This window comes from Pteropus medius, unplaced genomic scaffold, assembly GCF_902729225.1.
Source record: "Pteropus medius unplaced genomic scaffold, Ma_sr-lr_union100, whole genome shotgun sequence".
NCBI lineage: Eukaryota > Metazoa > Chordata > Mammalia > Chiroptera > Pteropodidae > Pteropus > Pteropus medius.
Window position 1 is genome coordinate 714,081 of NW_024351073.1, and position 24,678 is coordinate 738,758.

General features: G+C 35.5%; 1 protein-coding gene across 1 annotated transcript in view; it reads left to right on the top strand.

Moving 5' to 3' along the window:
• OXCT1 (3-oxoacid CoA-transferase 1) overlaps nt 1–24,678 on the top strand; it is a 110,368-nt gene that overhangs the window by 38,096 nt on the left and 47,594 nt on the right. The window contains exons 8-13 of the mRNA XM_039842584.1: nt 6,738–6,845; nt 8,120–8,234; nt 9,600–9,694; nt 11,511–11,559; nt 17,354–17,426; nt 18,034–18,109. Of these exons, the coding sequence (XP_039698518.1) occupies nt 6,738–6,845; nt 8,120–8,234; nt 9,600–9,694; nt 11,511–11,559; nt 17,354–17,426; nt 18,034–18,109 (516 nt within the window). The remainder of the gene's footprint in view (nt 1–6,737; nt 6,846–8,119; nt 8,235–9,599; nt 9,695–11,510; nt 11,560–17,353; nt 17,427–18,033; nt 18,110–24,678) is intronic.

Sequence of the window (24,678 nt, forward strand, 5' to 3'; positions counted from 1 at the left end):
AATCTTTTATTTTCCAAAAAATTATTAGACCAGGCATTATTGTACATATTAACTTTGATCCTTAGTGACTTTCAGTCAGTTAATCTTGGCCTATTTTATTTTCCTAACCAGAAGAGACCATTTTCTACCTTAATCATGTCAGCTATTCCTTCTGGCCTTGTATCATTCTCCAGTTTGACAAATGCACTGTTTAATTTTTATCTAATTTGTTCCAGAGATATTTATAAGACACAGATCATATACAAGACAACATCAATTAAAAGCAGGACTATAAAAAGAAAGACAAACAATGGTTAGGGCTGTAAAGTGGAGCTAGGATTGAACTAAAAAATTATACCGTAAGGGCAAGCATGAATGAGCCGCAGGATGCCAAATAAACAGTAAAGTGCTTATTTACAGATTTGATTGTACCTATAACTTAAAGGCAACCAATGATTAGGTGAAGTACACCTATTCCTGCTATTAAAACTAGATAGAATTTTACCTTAGGCATCCTGTTTTAATTGTGATAAAGAACTTACTTTATGGCAAGAAAGAGAAACTGACTTTATAATTGTGATATAAAGATATTCTTTTGCTCCAGGGGCATACTATTCTTGGAGCATTAAGAGAGTGGTTGGAATCCTTGAATATTGTTTTTCTCACTGAAACCTTTGGTAAACACTTGGAGGTCATGAGCCTGAGGTTGTCTTCTCTGAAGGGAACAGGAACACATCTGTTTGGAATTGCATGTTGCACCTAGACCCCTTGCCCCATAACAAGTAAGAATGTGTTCTCTGTCTTTATTTAAGGACTTGATAAAGATGTTGAACAGGATAGGACCAAAGATATCAAACTATTAGAACAGGGATTTTCTTCTTATTTGAGGTCTGAGGCTGGTAGGTAGAGTGGATGGGGGGGATGTTTATGGACCAATCCCCTGAACCTCATGAAGGATTTTATAAAGAAATTTTGTGTGTATGGCTAGTCTGTATCTTTCATAAAGTTCTTAAAGGAAATACATGCCCCCACCCCCAAAGCTAAAATTAACAGCTTTGGAGACTTCTTAGGCTTTGTCTAGCCATCAGATACTTTTGTGGTTCTTCAGGTAGTTATTATCTACCTACCTGTATATCAGAGCAGGCTCCCTGTCCCTGTTCTTCATTGCTGTATCTAGTAGGTGCTTAACTCACATTGACTTAAAGTGAATAAATCCAAGTCACATTTTCTCACTATGTCTGTAGAATCCTTGGGTGAAGGATTTGGTCAAGTGCTTTGTGAAATCACACACTGCTTTTTTCCTGGGCTGCCAGTGTGTTAGCCTGATATGCAAATTAATAAAGTTCATTTGGCATGGCTTTTACTCATGTCTAACGCTATTCTTTTCTCTGTTTATGACTTTACAGGTAATGTGTTTGATAATTATTTAAAAATACTCTTGTGAATGAAGCCCCGTTTTGAAAAGGATGATGTTTGCCTCTCTCCATCTTCTGCCATCTCTACCATTTTTCACTTGACTGTAATTCTATGACCATATATCTTAAGTCTCTTTAAGAATCTTGGGCTATAATTTTTTGGGGTCTACAACCTGGAAAGAGTTCAGAGAATCTGGGCATCTTTTCTTGGAATTCAATTCCTCCTTAACTATATTAGTTCTGCCTTCTCCTTCCTGATAGGGCCGTCAGGAACAAAAGGAAATTGAAGTGCTGTACTTCTTTCTGTCATCTGTCTCAAGCAGTGGTGATTATTGTTTCCAAATTCTCCATTAGCAAAAACAACAGAATCATCCCAAAACACTTTTTCATCAGCTTTTGGACATGATTCATCTCATTCCAGTTTTGTGCCTTTGACATATCTCTTAAAGTTTCATGTGACTCCCTTTTGTCCTAGGTCATGGGTGTCTCTCTTTTAAAATATGAGGAAACATAGTTATCCTTGCTATCCTTATATACCATTCTTTTCATCATCAAGATGATCTATTTTCATGTTGTCAGAATGAGGGTTTTAAGAGCCTGATAAGCCCATTCATCATTTAGAGTTTCTGACCAATAGATCCTGCTTATTTTTTCTTCTCAACTTTTCGAAATCTGCTTTTCTTCAAAGACCAGGATACATTTCTATGTATGTCCAAGATTCAGTTCCTTGTCTATTACAAATTCCAATTTTACTTGGTCACTTCTCAGGGTTTCTATCATTTCTACTTTACCAAGCAGTTTATTTTCATTGGTTAGAAATCCAGAATCATGGTTTCTCTCACTGTTTCATTCTGAAAGATAGAACTCGTCAGAAGGCAATGTAGAATTTATTAGCAAAATTTGAACAGAAGATGTTCAAATAATTGGTATGTCTCATGATATCACTATTCTTATTTCTGAGCCAATTTTGTCATTTCTATAAAATGTGTCATCTACATCTTTAATTTGGTAAGTACTCTGATTATGTGGTCATTAATGTGATAATCTTTCTATTTTTAAACTCACTTTAAATATACTTTACCACATTTCATCACTAGGTCTATGGCTCCCCAGGCATGTGCATATTTTCTTGACATAGCATGTTCTTTTGTCAGCTTATTTTCACTGGGCATTGCAGACTGTCTGTTGGTAAAGATCGAATTAACTAGATCAGTTTCAATAATGACTGTGCAATCATAATTACTGCCACTTTTAAGATTGCAAATTTTTTAATAGCCGCTCATCTTTTCAGTCCTTGTGCATTTCTATGTAGACATCTAGTAAATATGTCTACATAGTAAATATATATTTGCTACAAGCCCTTTTTGCTTTCATGTCATTTTCTCCTATATTTTTGCACTAGTCATAGCATCCCTTAGCATGAAGCTTAAGAAGATATGCACCATCTTGCTCCTTTGAATTAATTAAAAAAATTTTTTTTCTCTTTTGGATTTTGGGAAGGATGTTCCCTGCATGCTGACCTTTTTCTCCACGTTTTCTCTTCATCTTACCCATTTTCTGGGCTAAATTAAGATCCAGAGTACCTCTACATCTAACTTGTAATTTTTTCTGTTATTGCTCATTGCCTCCTCCTTCCATTTTTCTAGTCTTCAGCTTTTGCTAATTTGGGATTATTTATAGTGTTTTGTTTTGTTTTTTTAATGATTCCAGACATTATTGCTTGTCGTTTGGTTTTTTATTTCTTGATAAAAGAAGAATGTTCATCCTAAACCTTTTCGAAAGTTAAAATGACTCAGGGAAAAAATTCTGTAATGTGATTCCTCCCTCCCACCACAGCCCTCACTTTGCATCACACATTTGCAGGTGTGCAGCTTTTTCACTAACAGCCTTCAGGATCGGGCCCATTTTTGTGGCTATAATGGATTGAGGCTAAATAAAAAATAAAAAAGTTATTGCCTGGCAGCGTCTCTGTTCCTTCCCTTGCCTGAGATATAAATAATGTTTGCCAAGTAAAAACAAAAACATTGTCATCCAAGGATGCATTCTTATTCTTATTTGAGCTTTAAAATAAAACTTTTTAGAAATATAAAATAGGAAAAGAACAGGGCAGAGAAAGCAACCTTTTAAAACAAAGTTTAAATCAATAATAATTAACATTTTCTAGCCTCTATTTTCCTGCTAATGACTGAAGACAAGTACTAATTAGAGAAGCCTCAAGTGTCTGGATTTTTAGATGTGGCAGATGGTGCTGCATAAGAACTGTGCATTGTGCCAGGGAGAAGTCTGGATGGTTCTCAGCTACCTTTCTTCCATCTTGATCTCATCTGAGGACACTTACACATGCCCATTGCTTTGCGCTGAGGCGTTTTCAGTGTTCTTTATTCTCTATCTTATCCACTTGTGATTTTATGAGGTGCATTTCTGCCATCATTAATGAGGGCTCTTATGAACTTTTCACTTTTTCCTTAATAAGCTCATTTTATTCATCTTTTTCTTTTCATATTTTTTCGTATTTCCTGATCTCACTAGACTTTCCCCCTACATTGGTGCTTTCTTACTGTTCTTTCTCATGATTACACAAAATTGGCACAGAAGCCTTTAGTTGTCCCTTCAGTAGCTAGCATTAAGATAGTTCTGCCTCCTCAGTTTTTTTTAAAAAAATCTTTTCACAGATTGTTTGAAAACGTGTGTTTTCTTCTTTTGGTTCGTACTTAAATTATTTTTTTCCTTCAGTGTTAACTTCATTAACCAACTCTGAGAAAGTTTTGATTTTTGTATAGATATTTTCACTACTGTCGAGTGTTGATGTTGTTTTGATAAATGCTGCACATGCATTTTCTGCAATTTGGAAATCATGCTAGAATGACAGTGTGGACCTGATTATGTTTAACCAGAGCCTGGCTTTTCATTAGAGTTATTTCACCAGGACGTGATCTTTCATTCTATTCGTTGCGAAAGTCATGATGTGATTACCCTTAGTGAAGAAACTTTGTCTTAATTTGGTGTTTTTTTGGTAGAAACTTTATTTGGTGAAACCAAGAAAATAGTGATTGGTTACTAACAACATTTCTGTTTAAGTGAGAAGTATTGCTTCCCTAGCTCCCCACCATTTTCATTATATTTGTTGCCCCTGCTGAAGGATAAAGGCAGGGAGACCAATTAGGAAGCTGCCGCAGTAACTCAAGCAAGAAATATGAGGGTTTGAACTTTTGGAACAGCGTTAGACATGGAGAATAATTCGCATTATTATCTTTGAAAATGTCAGCAAAAAGGTTTTCTGAATTTATTCCGTAAGTTGTAAGTGCTTACAGAGTTAAGAAACCAGTTCTTCTTAGAATCTCTATTTTCTTTTTAACATGTTCTCTTTGGTACCTGTCTAATGAATTAAGGGGTTTATCACATCCCCTACTTATGTACTTTCTAGTTTTGGAAACTACTTACTTGGTATCTATTGCGTCTTTAAAAAAATAACATCATAGATTTCCTTGATTATATAAGTTAAAGGAAAACAAAATGTACTATCACCCGGAGATACTAATTATTAGCATTACAGCATATTTCCTTTCAGTCTTTGGTAGGTATAGAAATAATTGTTTGGGCCAAAGAGCCATTTGTAAGTATTTATATGAAATCTTACACTTTTTATAAAACATTAAATTATGAAATGTCATTAAATATGAGAGCATAATATTGATTCATTTTATAGATACACCATACATATTTTATCATTATCCTATTATTAACCATTTAGGTTGTTTTATTAACATTTTAACAAATATTTGTCCTCAGGATAATGGATTAATGTAGAAACAAATTCTTAAAGTCAAGAACTTCTTTGAAGGGTTGAATGAATAAGTGTAAGGACCTGAATGAGCCCTAATGGCTGAGAGTCCCATCCAGTGAAAGAGATAGCAATAGTCCTTAGCTGCTTTGCATGTCCTGCCTCCACTTCCTCATTATCTGGTCACCATCTTGAGTGGGAAACACCAGAACATAGAGAGGTTTGGAAGGGAAGATACAGAGTACAGTGATGGGGGAGTCCCCTGGCCTGCCCCTGACTCGTTCTCAGATGACTGTTGGTATACATCTCCAGCCACTGTTTCAGCCTAGATGTACAAACGTTTCCTGACTCTTCCTTGGAGTTTTTATTTGATTTTGGTCAAGATCCTTCTGTTTATCAAAGAAGATAGCTTTTATCTACCATAGTCCTGTTCCTTTTCAGTTATTTAGAAGCAGGGCACAACAACTAAAACGACTTTTGTAACCCCTGGTATCCTTTCATTGTAGGAGGAGCACAGTGTGGGCATACATGGTGGAATACATAAGTAGGGCTTCTTCACCTCAAAAACTTCTGGAGAGTTCAATTATTAGCTTAGGAGACCAGTGTAATACAACTATCCTTATATAAGTCAGTTCATTGAAGCAAATAGCTATTTGCTTTGGGTACGGAATTTATTCAGCTAAGCATGCACAGTATTCAAGATCATGGTTTTTTTCTTGGCACCAGAAAGATAATTCTTTGACCAGGACAACATTGACCTTAGTTTTTCTTGTTCCTCGTTGTTCTGATTTTTTTTTTTAATGTTGATGTAAAATACTACTTTTTCATTTTTTAAAATGAATTCTAAAATAACTAGCTAACTTGGGGCATTTCATATTGCTATAAAATGTCCTTTTACTCTTTGACTGACTCTAATTCTAATTACATTGAGTGTTTTTAGTTATTAGTTAATATTTCCTTTTTTTTAAAATTTACATATTGAAATTACTAATCTGTCTTTAAGTAAAATTATTTCAGAGGTTGCAGTACTATCATGATCCTAGGAAGCTAACAAAAGGACTAATTAAAAACTATTATAGATAGCATTTGTATCTATATTTAAAAAGCTCTTTGATTGACTAAGCAAATGTTGTTATAGATTTTTGTTTTTGATATGATAAATGTCCCATTAATTTTGAAAAACTGGTCTTAAGGGATGTACTTTCAGGTTTGCATAGTTGAACTGCAGTTTGTGAAAGTTCAAGCAGCTGTACTGCCAAATCATTTGACAAATTTGTAACAGACTTTTTTAGGCAAAGACTAAGTTCTGGAGTTTACGTTCTGTGTTTTATGTTCAGACACACATATTTGAATTTCCTTTTTATGGGTCCAGAAGGTATGGTAAACATCACACACACACACACACACACACACGTGTGTGTGTGTGCATTATGTGTATATGTTTTTTACATTGTGTATCCAACATAAGTTGGAGGTAAAGATGCATGTACTTCATTTTTTGAATAAAAAATGTTCAGTTTAAAATTTTACTATTTAATTAAAATTTTTTTTTCTCTATCTAGGTTGAAGAAATTGTGGATATTGGGTCATTTGCTCCAGAAGACATTCATGTTCCTCAGATTTATGTAGATCGCCTTATAAAGGGAGAAAAATATGAGAAAAGAATTGAGGTAACTGACTTAGCTCCTTGGGATCTGATTATTAGAGATATGTGTTCCTGGAGTCTTTCCAGATGATAGGTAATTAGAACTGAACAGGAAGTCTTGCTTTGATTATTAATAGGAGCTTCTCATGTGACCATCGTGAAGGGACATGATCATCTGTGTTATTGTTATCCAGCCCCACAGTGCATTGTGTTCACAAGGTATATATCGCCAAGTTATATGATTTTGTAGGCTGTGTTTTCCAGTCTTCTGTAACTATCCTAATTTATGTTGTATAGTTTTGCATCTTTTCTTTCCTATAGGGTAGAGAAGCTAATCAGGTCTGTGATGGCTTTACCCCTGCCGGGCTCTTAACATTTGATTGCTCAGAAATGTCTATCTATCTTGAAGTTGCTTTGCACTTTATAGAGTCCAGAAAGAACATAATTTCCCATTACCATTAGGCATTGGGCTCTACGTAGCTGGTCGGTAGGTGACTATGGCAAAGAGTGGCTTTTAGGGGTGTTGGAGGTATTGCAAATATCCTCAGAGCATGAAGAATGACCAGCTGGGACAGAATTGATACCAAGATTTGTAAGGGTCTAGGGATCAGCAACAGAATAGACATGCACTAGAGATATCAGGAACTCAGAGACATCCCTGTACCCTGTGGACATAGAACAGAAAGACATTCTGCAATCCAAAACTAATGTCAGGGGGCTTAGGGAGAAAGAATGGGACATTTGAAAATAGGAACCAAAGTCTGTCAAGGAGATTTAGCAATGGAAGTACTTTCCTGGCTGGTTTCTGGATATTTCTGTGATCTCTGTTAAGCATTTGTAGCAAAACCAGCCTAGACTCTGCAGGTGAAAATAGGCAATTGAGAACAGTAACACCTGGTAAACACATTCTGACAGCCCTGCAAAAACAGTTTCAAGGTCTACTCCCTTTTTCTTTGTTCTGGCTCAGTCCTGAGCATCTGAAGAGAATTTAGTTGCAGGATCCTTAAGAGGCACTGGTAGCAGTCAGCATAATAGTAACAGAGTGTTTATTTGCTTCAAAGAAACAGAACAAGTGTATCTTCCTCTTCAAATAAATCTGACCTCTTTTACTTACTTTCTAAAGAATTATTACTGTTATCAAATGTCACCTATCTTAATTATTTTTTAACTCTGTTATATTGCAGATTTGCCTCATAGTAGTTATAGGAGAGAGTTGATTTTTCCAGTAAATTTTATACTTTAATAGTTACAAAATCCAAGGTGTACCTCAACAGTAGTTTATTTCTCTTTATTTTAAAGCGTTTATCAATCCGGAAAGAGGACAATGTAAAAACCAAATCTGATGGACCTGGCCATAACGTGAGGGAACGTATCATCAGGCGAGCGGCTCTTGAATTTGAGGACGGCATGTATGGTATCCTTTATTTTTCTGGGACCAGGCAAAGACATAGCCATCGTCTTTCCCATATTTATCAAGCTACTAGGCCTCCTGCATAGCAATTCTTTCCTAGTCTGTTGTAACTTTTAAAGCAATTGATCAAGTTTTACATAATAGGCATATAACCTAAAAATATCAAATATATGAAATTGGAATTATAATCAGTTTCCCTGCTTGAAGCAAAATGGTGACCAAAAATTTGCTTAGCTATTTTCTAATATACAATGTATTTCAGTACAATTTGGCATTTGGCTAAAGGTTATTGGGAAAAGAGATTACCCAAGACGAGGGTTTCAAATCTCAGAAGTACTAGTTATAACCAGTGCTATTTACCTTCTCTGTGTTCTGATATTTGCATACTCTGTGAAACACAAGATCCAACTTCTTAACGACCCCTGTTTCCCCTGACAAAGATCTCGTGAGTGGACCCTTTTATGTCTAATGTTTTGTAAGTGTATTCAATAAATTATTCAAATTTTGCTTTAAATACTTTGTCAAAAAAGAAGTAGGTAGTGATAATTTAGTTCAATGAGTATTTGGATTTTGAATGCATTCAAACAGCAATAGGTGTTCGCCACTTTGCAGTGGTAGTGGACAGCATAAGCAGTCATTCCAGGCAACAAATCTCTGCTCTGGTCAGCCTGCTTGTGTTGAGAGGCAAGACTAAACCCCCACCATTTACATAAATCAGGGTTGACCCTAATTTGATCATCTAAGGAAGAAGATTCATCACCCTCAGTTAGCTCTTTGATGCCTTTACACAGCTAGCTACTTTTTCTATGGTCTCAACTGTACTCATTGAAACTTAAACCTCCCCCTGCTTACATCTTAGGGAAGACTCAGTTTCCACTGAATGTTGTCACAGTGACCGAAAGGAGTTGATACGCTTTTAGGCAGACATGGTATTGTCAGAAAACTTTTTTGAAATTTAGAAATGGTAGTCCTTTTTTAAGAATAATAAATCATCTATTTTTAATTGGAGTTTTGAATACTGATAATTGCTTTTAAACAAAGGCCGAGCCATGTTTAATAATACATCAGTCCAAACTTGCTGAGCACATTAATGAAAATAAAATATGTCTTACAACAAAAACGACCTCTTGGCTAGTCTTCTGAAGCCTCCACTTCGATATATTTATGGGAACACATATTACTGTTACTGAAAAAGCTGTGATTAATTACAAAATAGTGCCTAGAGGGCGACTTGAGAATGTATTCAGCGATTCCATTCAAAGCAAGTACCTTTAAAGTGCCTTCTCTTCAGATTTATATATGTAGAAGATTTATGGCTTAATCTTTCTACCTTTTTTGCATTGTGCCTTAACATCCTTTCTTCTCCAGCTAATTTGGGCATAGGGATCCCACTTTTGGCCAGCAGCTTTATTAACCCAAATATAACTGTTTATCTGCAAAGTGAAAATGGAATCCTCGGTTTGGTAAGATAGAAATTAAAGTTTTATTTATATAGTCTTGGTGGAAAACGAGATATTCCATATAGTGAAATCTTCTTACAACAGAGAGTCGTTAGCTTAAAGTTCTCAATCTCATTTTTCTGTTTATCATCATAATAAAATATTTAACTTTACTATAAAATGGCGATAATTGTATGTAGTGTTATATTTTACATAGTTAATTTCCTATGTGAGCTCTGACTGCTCGTCCTTTGTCAGTTTATCAACTTCCACTTCCCCTAGCGTACTGCCCTGCTTCAGAGAGGCCTCGCTGCTTTACTGTTTAGTTAACTGTTTTTAATGCGTATGTGGTTGGACATGAATGAAGGTCGTTAGCAATTCTACATTAAACAAAAATCAGTAAGGCTCTGAATGCAAACTGAAGGGTAAGGTTTCTACTTGGGGCAGGGACATATTTTGACAGTTGATTAATTCAAAAAGTCTAAGAAATGCTTCTCATCTAATTATTCTTTAAAGGTCATGTTGTCCAAAGGGTAGACTTTTCTTTTCCTCAAGACTGACCTTCCACATGAGCTCAGTGTTCTCATAGAATTCAGCCACAGTTTTTTTTTTTTTTTGCAGTATTATAATAAATGTAAGAAGTACTTTTGCTTCCTAGATGACATTTTCTGTTTAATTATTAACTGTGGCAAAGATTATTTAGAGTTTGCCAGTTTATAATAGTCCTAATCTTTATTGTTCCTCATCGATCTTAACATTAATGAAAATAAAATATGTTTTACAACAAAAATGACCTCTTGGCTACTCTTCTGAAGCCTCCACTTTGATATATTAACTGTTAATGCAATAAAATTTGCACATATAGAAAATGTATATTTAGTATTTAAAATATAAATAATGACCACGAGCATATAGTCAATACCAATTGAGGCATTAATAATGACATTTTCAAAGACACAAAAATGATATATGTCTGGATGAAGTCAAAGACTTATATTGTTAAAGTACCTTAGAGGTTATCTAGAGTGATCAACTCCCTCATTTTGATGATAAGAGAAATAAGTTTATGTGAATTACCCACGGTCAATGTTTAAAGGAAAATTTACGTAGGTCTAAACATTAGTTGCCACTTCAGTTTATTTGAAGAATAAATTTTTGGTCCCTTCAAAAGTCTGTTAAAATTTTGCAACCAATATATCCTCATTATACTTTTTATTTTCTCTCTTTTTTTTAATATAAGGCATCTCTAATTACATCCAAGTAATTAGAGATGCCTTATAAAAAATACATAGAAAAAATTTTTAAAACTTACTGAGAATAAGTGGGCAAAGGGATAATAAAGGTTGCCAAACTTACATGTCATGAGAGGTAAGGTTAAAACCCTAAATTGAAGACTTTAGCTACTGCATACCAAAAAGCTGAAACTTTGTCTTTCCAGGTCCTTCTAGCTAAATAATGCAGCCATTCAGCGTATATGCACTGACACTAAAGAGAGAGATTTATGAATAACATAGGCTGCATAGTAGGTAGTAAATATTTACTTTTTGTTTTACTGACCTATATTTCTAACAACTTGACGTTTCTTTAAAATGTTGGTAATTTTTAGAAAATATGTTTAATTTACTCAGTCACAATTATTAGTGTGGAAAAGACTAATCAATATGAGAAAGAGAGCCATGAAAACGTCAGAATTAGTTTTCCAGGGTTCACCTCAAGCCTTTTGATAATTTCCTTGAGTTTTTAGAAAAGTTATATTACAGTTTTTAGAAAAGTTATATTACAGTTTTAGTATGTGATTCAGTGAAAAACTTCTAATTGACTAATTGGCTTTATTTGACAGGGTCCATATCCACTACCAAATGAAGTTGATGCAGATTTAATCAATGCAGGTATACTCACTAAATGTTTTTCTAGTGTTTTCCTTTGCTATTAATTTAGTTCTATGCAAATAATAGTAAGTTGAGCTCGATTCTTTGTCTTTTCCTAGAGAGTGTTCCACTGTACTTTTCACTGCAGAAGAGAGATAAGTCTTCCTAGTCTCATCTTTGCCTGGCTTCTTGTCTCTTCTTATTTAGGGCCGATTAAGATAAAGAAGAAGTTGCGAGCGGAGCTACACATCATGGCAAGAGCTTTGGTGTGTTAATTAGTCAGGGTCCTGGCTCTCAATACAGAGCACTCTCAAATGGGGTCATGAGGAGAATGAAAGGAAGGGATAATTTATAAGGGTGTGGACAAGATCAAGGGAAACCAGGAAGGGATGATAAAGTATCACTGGAAGTTCATCATCCCTAGGCCTGAAGAGGCAGCTGTAAGAGAGGGCCACCTAACAGGAACGGTGGCCTTTGGGAGGGGAACGCAGCCATCTTGCCACAACTTGGGTGAAGGTCTCCTCTGTTGGGTCTCCTGCTTGAGATTTGCGTTGGACAACCTCAGGTTGAAATAGGTTTGCCTTCTCATGATGAGAAGGATGGGAGAGTGGATCCATAGGGGCAAAAATAAAAGATCTGGTGCACTGGGGTTTTTGTTTTAGGAGATACTTACTGTCCTCTAGTTGTCATCAGACTGGGCGAGCATTCTTCAGAGCTTCAAGGGTGCTGAAAGATATGCTCTGTCACTAAGTAGGACCCAGTGATATGAGTAATAATTAGAGTTTCTTTGAATTGAGAATACTAGACTTGTCACGTCATTGTTCCCACCCTCAAATGCTTTACCTTTATTGTTAGCTTTTTATTTGACTGGAACATAGGCTTGCATGTATTAGCAGCCTAGAGGAGGAAAGACAGGTCAGACATTTTGGCTGTCGTCACTGCCATGCTTGAGGCAACATTGCCACTGTTTTGGTGCTGAAAATTATCCTTAGGATGGGGCTGCCCGTGAGAAGCTAATTTTTGTATTTTAGCCTGATTTTCTTTACCCTTCTTTTACTCCTACTCCCTCTTCCTCTGCAAAAGTATTATTCTTACTTTACATTCATAAATAGTATTTGTAAATCTCAGAGAAGATTTATGAGCTGAACATAAAGGCCAGCTGCCAAGTAGAATTGATGTTTGGTACTTAGAATTTTTGGAAGTAAAACAGCTTCTGGTTGAATAGTCGAATTAGTTAGCACAACTCAACTCCGAAAGCCCCACTGTGATAAAGCAATGACATTTAACCAAGGCTGTAATTTAATTGTACTGTACCTTTTAGCAATAGCTCATTGATCTGTAAAAATATTGCTTCTTGGTTTAATTAATTTATGATGTTAGTGAGTTATTTACAAAATGAATAACTCCATTTTCCAAATTTTGGGCTTGAGTTCATGAAACCCGCTTTCCTAGGAAAAATAGTTAACCTTTTCAATGAAATTGTTGGATGGTAGGTGTTTTTGATTCCATTGAGTTTAAAAGTAGCTCCGTCCTAATGAAGCCACCAGTTTTATATTTCAACTTTTGAAATATCACGTATCATCTTAAACTACTTTGTAAAACAGTAATTCATTGCTTTTGGGAAGCTAGGCTACAAATCATTTTAATAATATTCTAACTCTTTCATCGAAGTTCTTTTTGGGATTTATGACACTTGATTCTGGAGCTGTTTAAATCAGGGATAAAATACTAAGAGGTAGAGAATCCAGAATATAAATTGGTGGTTTCCTCAACTCCTCAAATTTGGTAGATTAACCTGGAAGATCAGCCCATTATTTGTATAAATTTGAGAGGATTTTTATAGCAGTCCCTTGAAATGAACATAAAGAGTATGTTTCTGGGTATAATCAGTATATCAAAACTTTAAAATAATAATAGAACTATTTCTAAGGGTCCTTTTTAAAAAATAATAATCTCATATGATTATGTAAAAATGAATTACCACTTGTATAATACTATATTGTTTACAGCATCCTTTTTCATATGTATTGTACCATTTGAGCCTCAAGTAAAACCTCATTACACAGTTTGGGAGACCGAGGCCCAGTAAAGTGAAGTAATGTGTTCAAGATAACATTGCTAGGGATGAGACGCAATTGTCTTCTCCTCTGGGCCCCTGGCTTTTTTCTCGACATTGAGCTACACCCTCTGGTAAGCTGAGTTTTACAAAGGTGCAAAAGGCAGTGCTTAGAACATTTCAGAGGTCCTATGAAGATCTGCAGTCTCCCAATGCAATTGTGAAATTTCTAACAAGTCTCATGTGTTTTAGCTTTCATATTAATATGCATTTTTGTTTTCTCTAGTTCTTACTTTCATTTTCTTATTTTAATATACAAATAATAATGTTTTAAATGACCTACCTTTGATTAAAACTGCTTTAGAAAGAACCACCATGTTAATCTCATGGCTTATAACTATCCCTAGCCCTTGCCCTATGCCTCTATAGCAGTGGTTTTCAGTCAGCAAAAAGAGGGGACATTGAGGACATTTAACGATGTCTCAAGACGTTTTTAATTTTTATGCCTTGGTCAATGTTACTGGTATCTAGTGAGTGGAAGTCAGCGATGCTGCTAAATATCCTACAATAGCCAGAACATCCCCCTACAATGAGTTATCCAACCCCAGATGGCACATATACCTACAGAGGAGAAGCTCTGTTCTGTAGGTATATGTGCCACACCTGAAGTATCACAGGCCTACAGCCTAATGTACAAAGAGTACAGCATTCAAGATCTAGCTAATGGTTGCAACTGACCTTCCAGCTTTATCTTTCACTGTACTCCACAAGTTTGTCTGATTCCACCCATACTGGACTGCTGGGGCCACTCTGATCATGACTGTCACAATTCATGCTTTTCCCTCCTCCAAGGAAGTACCTTGGCTCTTCCTGTGCTGTTCACTAGTTTTTTTGCTTTGTCTCCTTCATTTTTCTTCTCCATCTCTTTATTGGTAATTTTCTATTGAAATACATTATACCTATCCTTCAGGTCTCAGTTCATTTATCCTCTCTAAATCCTTCTGCAGCATATTAGTATACATTCATCTCTCTTGCTGGAGAGGATGTTCCTTTTGTTTAAGGCAGTGGATCTCGACGTGTGGTCCCCAGAGCCACGGGATCAGCCTTGCCATCATGAGGACTTGTTAAAGATGGAAATTCTGATGCCCCAGCACATGCTTCCAGAATTACAAACAATGGCAATTGAGCTCAGCAGTCTGCATTTTTATTAGCCTTCCACGTGATTCTGGTGGATGTTAAAGTTAAGAACTGCTCGTTCAGAGTATCTGTGTTTTGTTTGTAACACTCTCCAAGGCACATAGTAGTATTTACTTGATAGTGAGTGAATGGCATGTTAAATCATGAGCCAAAGGATTCAGTAACTGTGAAATTGGGGCACACTATTGCTCAAATATTATGAAAGGATCTAGACTTTCACTCACAAAAAAATTAGAGGAGCCGGGAATCAGAAATAGCTGAATAAGAAAGCGCTTTTTCTTTAAGATATCAGTTGTATTATTAGTTAGAGTTAATTCTTGACCACATTTGGATGTTGTATTTGAAAAACATGGATTCAACTTTAAGATATCTATTTTTGTTTAGATACTAGATGTTTTAAAATGCCGATAACTAACTTTGCTCCCGAAGAATGTAATTCATGATACCATAATGTATTAGCATGATCCTGACAACGTTTTTCATGAAAGTTGTTTTCTGGGCTAAAACTCTCTGCATTGATCTCAAAGTTTTCTATAAAGTGGTAAATAACACTTTCTATATACTATCAGTTAGTAGAAATTGCCATTTGGAAGACACTGTAATTTAACACATAGAGAACAAAGAATTTTTGTTTCTCAGCTTTATTGTCCTACAAATTATTCCTCCGTGCCTCTCCACATCACAGGATTGGCGAGGAACTGAATTTGCTGTATGTGGAAGCTGTGTTAGGATAAGGTTTAGTTGTATTATACCTGTCCTAAGGCCAAGAGTTCACAGGCTTGCTGTAAAACCCCACCGTAAAAGCCCATTGCTTGGTCCTGTAGCATTTATTCCTTGAGAGGCAGCAGCATTGTCGCTTTTGTATGTAGGTTTGGCATGAGGAATAGTGCCAAACAATGACACTAATAAAACCCGGTGTTCATGGAGCCCTTTTAATGTGCCAGGCACTAGAGTAAGGACTTCACACGCATTATTTCATTTCGTCCTTCAAATCTTATGTGCTGTCTAAATAAAAGCTCTTACTAACCACACCAGAAAGTGTTTGCCAGAGCTTTTTAGCTTTACCGTTCTTTGAAAGATGTGAAAATGTTTCCTTTGTTTGGAATCAAACTCCTCTGGGGAATAAATATTTCAGCCTAACATAAATAGTCTTACTCTTTCTCCATATTTGAGCTTAAATAGAGGTAGATATTGATGGAGAAGTTAGCCTTCAGGCAAGGCTCGAGAAGCTGAGAGTACAGCTGTGTTGCATTGCAGGGGATTTCAGAGCACGTTGGTCCTGTTGTGCTCAGGAGCCTTCCTCTGTTTCAGTCTTGGAATCACAACTTTCCTTCCTTTCTTTTTGTCTGCCCTGCTACACTGGGGTGATGCATGGGGTGTCCGCACACATTTGACTGACCTTTGACAAAGTGGCATGTGAGCATCATTCTGGTGGAAACCAGAAGCTTCTCCCAGGCACTGGAAGCTCCTGGACAGACAGGAAATAGATCACAAGAAGAAAGCAGCTTAGATACAAGTCGGGTGATATTGTTAGTTGTGTGGGGACTAGAAGACCCTGAAAATCTTTCCCAGTTCTGAACTTTTATTATGAGATGTGAGTTTTGAGGGAGGTTTTCATAAGAAGAAGTTAACATTCAATAAGTAGACCAGTATTACAATTCCCAGTTTCATCAAAGTCCTATGGTTTTAATACAAACTTATAGGGGAAAGAAAGGAAAGAGAGATTGAGAGTGAAAGAGGAGATTCAGGGCTACTGATGTGAAGGAATTTGGTGGTTCTTCTCTTTCTAGATTATTCATTGGTTTTAAAGAAATATCTGAAGACATCTTGTGTCATCCCCTTCAAAATTGCTTTTCTTTATGGTTGTTCCACAATCTCTTCAGTCTAGTGATCACAGTAGCGTTGGATTCTGATAGGTTCATCCCAGGAACTCCTTTCCTACTCACTCCTACTAGCCTTTAGCAGGGGCTTTTGAAGGGAGTAGGGCTGGTGGGAGGACAGGAAGGGTACAGACCAAGGGTCTTCAACATCCGGCTGCAGACTGGTACCAGTCCCTGCCCTGTTAGGAACTGGGCAGCAGGCACAGCACAAGGTGAGCAGAGGGCGAGTGAGCAAAGCTTCACTTGTATTTGCAGCCGCTCCCCAGGGCTATATCACCACCCCAGCTTCACCTCAGATCATCAGGCATTAGATTCTCATAGGAGCACTGGTCACTGGTGCCAAAAAGGTTGGGGACCATTAGTATAGGCAATAGGGGCTTGCATTTTCTGTAGAGAATTTCCAAACAATAAGATTAAAAGGTGGTCTGCTTTTTATTATTACTATGCAAGAGCAGATCTGAACAATGTTGTGATGATGCTCCTCTTTACAGGGCGGACAGTTCCCACTGTGTCTCTCACACCACCACTGCCACTGCACTTTGGTAAAGGAAGCTTTGGTTCTTCAGGAAACAGAGAAGTGTAGACTTCTCTCTCCACCATGATACTCTTAGAAATCTAATAGCTTTTTTTTTTTCTTTTTTTTTCTTTTCTCACCCTTGCATGTGTGCATGTGTGCGTTTAGGCAAGGAAACAGTTACTGTTCTTCCAGGAGCCTCTTATTTCTCCAGCGATGAATCATTTGCCATGATTAGAGGGTATGTAATAATGGAGCCCCTCATGTTTCACACAGTGTAGAATGAGCTGAGTCATCTACCAAGTGTGTTAGCAAGGATCTGAAACAGCCATGTTTCTCAGCCAGAAAATGATCTTGGGCTAGTTCAGCTATACCGAAATGTGAAATTATTCACACTGAATGTTGGGAATTGGAACATGTAGCCTGCTATTATTAAAGGAGTCCCCAAATGGAATATAGATCTGTGTGACGACTCTACTGAAGTAAACATTTTAAAAGGTTCTTTCTGAGGATCCTAACATTGTCTACAAATCGTGTGTTCATTTTCTAGTTGGTGTTTGCTTGTAAATCAAGCCACATTCTCCCTCAGTAAATGAAACAAACTCACTGTGTACCCCTGTTTTTAATTGTTTTTTGGAGAAAATATAGGCTATAATTTTTTAAAGAACTCTTAATGGTTATTTCTCTTCATTGACTTGAGCTGATGTATTTGGAAATCAGGTGTTGGGTGGGGGAAAACAAATGTATTTGAGGAATATAGAATTATTTATTTTAATTGCTGGCAATTTCAAGCAGATGGGACATAAAGCATGTGAAGTTGCTTTATATTTACTTTTCTCCTTTCTCAGGGGACATGTCAATATGACGATGTTAGGAGCAATGCAGGTTTCCAAATATGGTGACGTGGCTAACTGGATAATACCTGTAAGTAGACATTTTTTTTTTTTTGAATTATGCTTGGATCAGAATAATTATTTTTGAAATATTAAGAAAAATCTTGTCAGATTGCTATGAGAGTAAAAAATAAATTGTTAAAATAAATCATTAAAAAATAAATGTTTTAATGTGTTTTTCTTATTTGAATCAAATTTCAATTAGCAAGCACTGAGAAATATTCAGCTTTATCAGTTTACTATGTAGTTGGGACTAAAAATAGGCAAGATCAGGGCCAAATCAGAATTTTCTATGAAGAAACAGGTCAGGAAGGTTTCAGAAAATGGTTTGATTGTACTCTGAAGAAAGTTAGAAATACAAATATTTATCATAACTAAGTTTTTGTAACTAGAAAGAACAGTGAACACGTTTATTTAATTTTATGTTAATTTTATTATTTTTTTATTCACGGTGATTAAAATTCTCTCTTGATCACTCATGTGACCCCATAAGTAATCAATCACATTGTCTTCCATTAGAGAAAACAAAACCTGAGATGTTTAAACATGCTCGTGAAATGCAAACAGTTTTCATTTACTAATGACTTAAATCAAGGAAGAAACCTATCAGAATTAGCTTTGGAAAAGGGACTGTAATCAGTTAACTTATGAGTGTGGTTCATTATATCCAAGTAGTTGCTCTCTGCTATGTGTATGGAAACAACAGTGAACACATGTCCATGATTATGAGCTCAGATTACTCTTTTTTGTGCGTTTATTGAGTCCCATGTGTTTCTCTGTGACACCAGCTAAAGAAAAAATGTGGTTCACATTCTATGATTTGAGAGGTTTTTTTAGAAAGCTGTCAGATTTTTCTCTCATAATTTTTTAAGGAAAGTGGATTAATATAGTTGATGACAATGTGAAAGAATGTGTTAGTTTAGCTCTTTTGATCTAATACCTCCTGAAATATTAAAGTTCCGGTAGTTATTAAAACCCTGGTTCTCAAAGTTGATTGCATATTGGAATCACCTGGGAGTTTTAAAAAAATACCAGTGCCCGAGTCTCACCGCCCCCGACCCCAGAGTTTCCAATTTAATTAATTTGGGATGTAGTGTGAGCACTAGGCATTTTAAAAGCAACTGTGGTGATTATACTGTGTAACCAGGTTCAAGAACCAGTGTATTAAAGAATGAACATAATTCGTATTTAAAATGTAAGGAAAAATACGATCGACCCATTAACACTAAGAACCCATAGTAAATTATCGATTATATTGTTATTTTAGTTTAACAATATTTGTCTTTCTATATCAACCATAGTAGTTAGAGTTGGCAGCTTTTAGAGGCTTCGGAGAATCAGAGAGGATCTCTTGAGTATTGTACAGTGAGTCTGATCGACAGTTTATGGAAATATTTGTGTAGGAAATCAGCATGTATTTCCATTTTCAGATTTAAGAAAAAGACCATATGAGTAATAGAAAGAGCATAGAAAATTAAGCCCTGGGTTTTATCCCTGACTCTACCAGTAATCAAGGTGTGACCTTGAACATGTCACTTAAGCTCTTTGAGTTAAAGAATCTTCATCTATTAACTGAGGTTTTGAGGCTAGATAATTTCTAGGGTCCCATCTGGCTCTCATAGCTTAATAGTTAAGAGCAAGGACTCCTTAGTGAGACAGACCTGCCTTGAAATTCTATTTTGGTCACTTGCTAGCAGTGTAACTTGAAGCAGTTGCCTATGTTTCCTCATCTATGAAATGGGAATGATATACCAGTACCTACTTTATAGGGCTATGTGAAGAAATAAATGATATAATACATACATACAAAGTACATACAAAGTACATACGCAGAGCTTGAACATAGTGCATGCTAGATAAGTGGGATTGTTATTATTCAATAAATGTAGAGGGAGAAGTTGGGGATACATAGCAGAAAAGGGAATAGCATTGGTTACTGTGAGCAGAAGCAATAGAGTTTTAAATATATCTATGTTGTTGGACTGTTAATGAGTTTTGTCATCAGTTAGCACAGTAGTCCTGGGTATGGAGTAGAAACATGTTTTACATGTTTTTGCTGTCAGGGAACTTGGGCATCTTGAAAAAGTCAGTATACGATTTGTTTATATTATGATTTAGCACACAGTGAGCCAGGCAGCTCTCATAGCGATGGTACGTGTTATGTAGTCATTTGTAGGAAAGATTTTCCAACATGTATCACATTTTTACATGTCCTGTTGAGATTCTTATGAAAAATTAAAACATCAATGTTTATTACTTTACAATTTTCTTAATATGATTTGACGCTCATGAGTTTCCAAAGAATTGGACCTAGTCAGGTGGCAGTGGGGAACTCTGAAGTTCTGAAGGTGGAACTTAATTTGAGAAAAATTAAGCATAAAAAGTATTCTTGTGTCTGGTTGCACTCTTTGTGGTAATGGAAGTTGGTAGTGTCATTTCCGATGAGCATTTCTTTTATTCTCTTAGTAACTGATATTAACTTTTTGGTTTCTTTATGTGTATTTAATTCTTTTGGATGCAAGATAGCTGAAGAATCAAGATTTTTAGCTTGGAAGAAATCTGATTTGAATTTCAGCCCTACCCCTTACAAATTATACAATCTGGAGTACATGTTTTTGTTAGGATTAAGTGAGGAGAAAATGAAAAGTGAACACTAAAAGCATTCCATAAATAATGGCTATTATTTTTAGCTTCTTCAATGCTCTATTGCTTAACATCAAAGAGGAAATATTTACCTTAAAGTACATTGGCATAAACAAGAATATATTTTACAGTAACTAGTACAACCTGCTTGTCCTAAGTTCATGTTCAAGTACCAAAAGTTAAACTCTTGAGGACAGATTTCTTGCTCTGGATAAGGTACAGTCTAGCCTCCTTATATAGTTTCAGTGAGCAATCTATTTCTGTTTGTTTCAAAGATTTATGTTGATTAATAAAATTTAGAAATATTTTTATTGCAAGATCTGGCAGTCAAAAAGCTAAAAAGTTCAGATTTATTATATCATTTTCATTTACTTTTATCTTTTTAGTGAGTTTAATAATCTTTCAATACTTGTAAAGCCTTGAGTTTTTCTGCATCATGGCATCCCCATTAATCATCACAATGTCAGATTATAATAAACATTAATTTTAAGGCGGGCAAACGTTGCGGATACTATTTTGTCTTATTCTTTATAGCTTCTTAGTATGCAGCATTGGTCCCATGTATATAGATTTTTTAAAATTCTGCCCTGAACATCTGAAGAGAGAAAATTTAACAAAACAGTAGTTGGCTCCATTGAGTTCCCTGATTATCATGATGATGGTGGTAAAACCCCAGGCAAGCTACATAAATGTGAAAAAATGTGCAGTCTTTTGAATCTACATTCAGAATTGCTCTGGCTTTCCTAATGCCTATTTTTGAAAAACAGCTGCCATGGATTATTGACTTGTGAAAGGAAGCAGATGTGTAAGATCAGCTACGGGAACTGGTTACTGAAAGCATGTAGCAGCAGCACACTGGACAGGGCTGCTGTAAACAAGTGACACAACAGCCAAGGGCCCACCACTTCTACGTGGGTAGAACTGAAATGAGGGATTCTTAAGGCAAAGGATGTTTTGGTGTTTGTCTTTCCATCAGAGCTTTCAAATCTTTGTGCGTTATAAAAGAACAAATACAAATTAATGTCATACTCATGGATGCTACATATATGAGTGCACAAAATTGATTTAGTCTTCTAGATGTCTGTTTTAAAGAAGCTAACTCTAGTCTTCCTGCTAGTACCACTAAGAGGGTTATGTTCAAGATTCATTTGAGTGGTTTAGTTGCATCAATTGTAGTCCAAATATTAAATCTATAGATACAGGTATAGAAATAGAAAGATTATGGTATAGATAAAGACATAAACATATAGTTATAGTTATGGTTTTAACATATTGGTGTCTTGTTCATTTGGTCCTAATTCTCAGGAAACTACAAACCATGGGTAAGGAAAATGACAGGTGGAAAATATGTATTTCACGGTATGATGCTTTTACAATTATTCAGTATGCTTTTGCCGTATCAGTGTAGTATAGAGGAAAATATACAGAACTTTGGAATTAGACAGACCTGTGCTTAAATACTGGTTCTATCACTGATTGGTGGTGTGGCAAATTATTTCATCTTAGTATACTCATTTTTAAAATGATAATATTTAACTCATATGCTTGTTCTGGGGATTTAGTTTATTCATTCAACAAATATTTATTAGGAATGTATTAAAGGCCATGCACTGTTCTAGCCTTTTGAAGATGCAGCAGTTAATAAAACAGATGAAATTCTCCACATTTATGGAGCTGATATTCTAGCAGGGGGCAGCAAATATGGCCCATGTATTTAATCAGGCCTACTGCCTGTTTTATAAATAAAGTTTTATTGGAACAGAGCCACATTTCCATATTTCCTATAGCTGCCTTTGTGCAAAATAGCAAAATTGAGTAGTTGCAACAGAGACTATCTGACCTACAAAACTTAAAATATTTACCATTTAGCTTTTTACACAAAAATTTCCCAACTCCTGCCTTGATCATTGATTTGAAACCTTTCTTCTTTTCTAATAACACCTTGTAATACTATAAATTTCTCTGTAAGCACTGTATTAGCAATATTCCTCAAATTTTTATATGTTGTGTTTTCATTTTTAGTCTCTAAAATCTTTCTAATCTCCCTTGTAATTTTTTAAATGGTCTCTTTGTTATTTAGAAGCGTCATTTAATTTTCAAGTACTTGGTAATTTTCCGTAAGCTTTGTATTTCTAGTTTAATTCTCTTGAGATCTGAGAACATACTTTATTATGGTTTTTATTCTTTTATATTTGAAGTTTATTTATGGCTCGAAATATAGTCTATCTTAGTGACAGTTCCAACTGCACTGGAAAAGAATTTGTATTCTGCTCTTATAGAGTGTTCTATAACCGTTAATTAGGTCCCATATGATAGTGTTATTCAAGTCCTCTATATCCTATCTATTACTGAGAGAGAAATATTGAAATCTTCAGCTATAATTTTGCATTTGTCTATTTCTCCTTTCCTTTGTATCACTTTTTGTAGCTATATTTTTAAGCTCTATTGCTAGTTGCGTTAGTACACATTTAAGATTGTTATGTTCTCTAAACGAATTGATCTCTTTTTCATTATGTCCTTCTCTATCTCTGGTAACATTTCTTATTCTGAAGTCTACTGTCTGATATTAATATAGTCACTCTGCATGATATGTCTTTTTCTAGTCTTCTACCGGCAGCCTATTGACATCTTTATATATAAGTGAGTTTTTGTGATTAATATACATTTAGGTCTTGCTGTTATATCCAGTCTTATGATAGCTGACCTTTAATTGCAGGATAAGACCATTTACATTGAATGTAATCATCGACATTGTTGGGTTTAAAATTATCAGCATATGATTTTCCCTCCATACGCCCATCTGTTCTTTTTTTTTTCTTCCTTTCTCTACTTTCTTTTGGATTAGTTAAGTATTTTTTATGATTTCATTTTATTTTCATTATTGACTTATTTTCTTATTTTTTTTATTGGTTCCTCCAGGGTTTACAATACACATCTTTTATTTATGACAGTCTACTTTAAGTAATATTTATCATATTACATATAGTGTAAGAACTATGCAACTGTATAGTTCTGTTCCCTGCTCTTATCCTACTTGCTATTGTTGGTTATACATTTTATTTTGCATGTGTTATAAACCCCATGATACTTTATTATTTTTGCTTTAAACAGTCAGTTCTCCTTTAAAGATATTAAAAATGGGAAAATTATATATTTTGTATATTTTATTATGTACCATTAAATATATATATGTATACATATATATTTTTCCCGACATATTTTTTCTTTCCTACACTTTTCCTTCACGTAGCTATAGATTGCCATCTGATGTTATTTTCCTTCTGCTTAAAGGACATTCTTTGATGTTTCTTATATATGTCACTCAGGTTGATTTTTTTCAGTTTTTTCTTTTGAGCTTTCTTAAGGTTAGTTGAAGGCAGCCTGTAGTTTCAACCTAATTAGCCCCACTCCTAAGGCGATTTTCTTCTGAGGACTCTACCTGATGTCCCATGTATTGTGAGGCCTTTCCCTCTGGTTAGTAAGAATGTGAATTGTTCCCAAACCTGTGTAAGTTCTGGACATTTTTAGCCTAATACTTCCTACTGGTTCTTTCCTAGGCCTTGGATAATTTCTTCTCATATATTTACATTCCGCCAAAGATTTGAGGTGAACCTTGTAAATCTTCTGAGCTCTCTATCTCAGTGTAGCAACCTCCTCTCTGATATTTTGAGATCTCAAATCAAATTCTAGTTGCCTTGGTGTCTCTGAACCTAAGAAGATTGCTGAGTTCCATCCAGGTTCCCCTCCCTGCAATGCAGCCTACAGAATCTCTCCAGGCAGTAAGCTGGGGCGATTGCAGGCCTACCTCATTGGCTTGCCATCTCTCAGAGATCACAGTCCTGTACTGTCTGTTGTCTAATGTCTGAAAGCTAGTTTCACTTATGTTTTGTTTGATTTTCTTTTGCTTAATATTATTAATATTTTTGAATTTATGTCTTTACATATTTCTAGGATGGT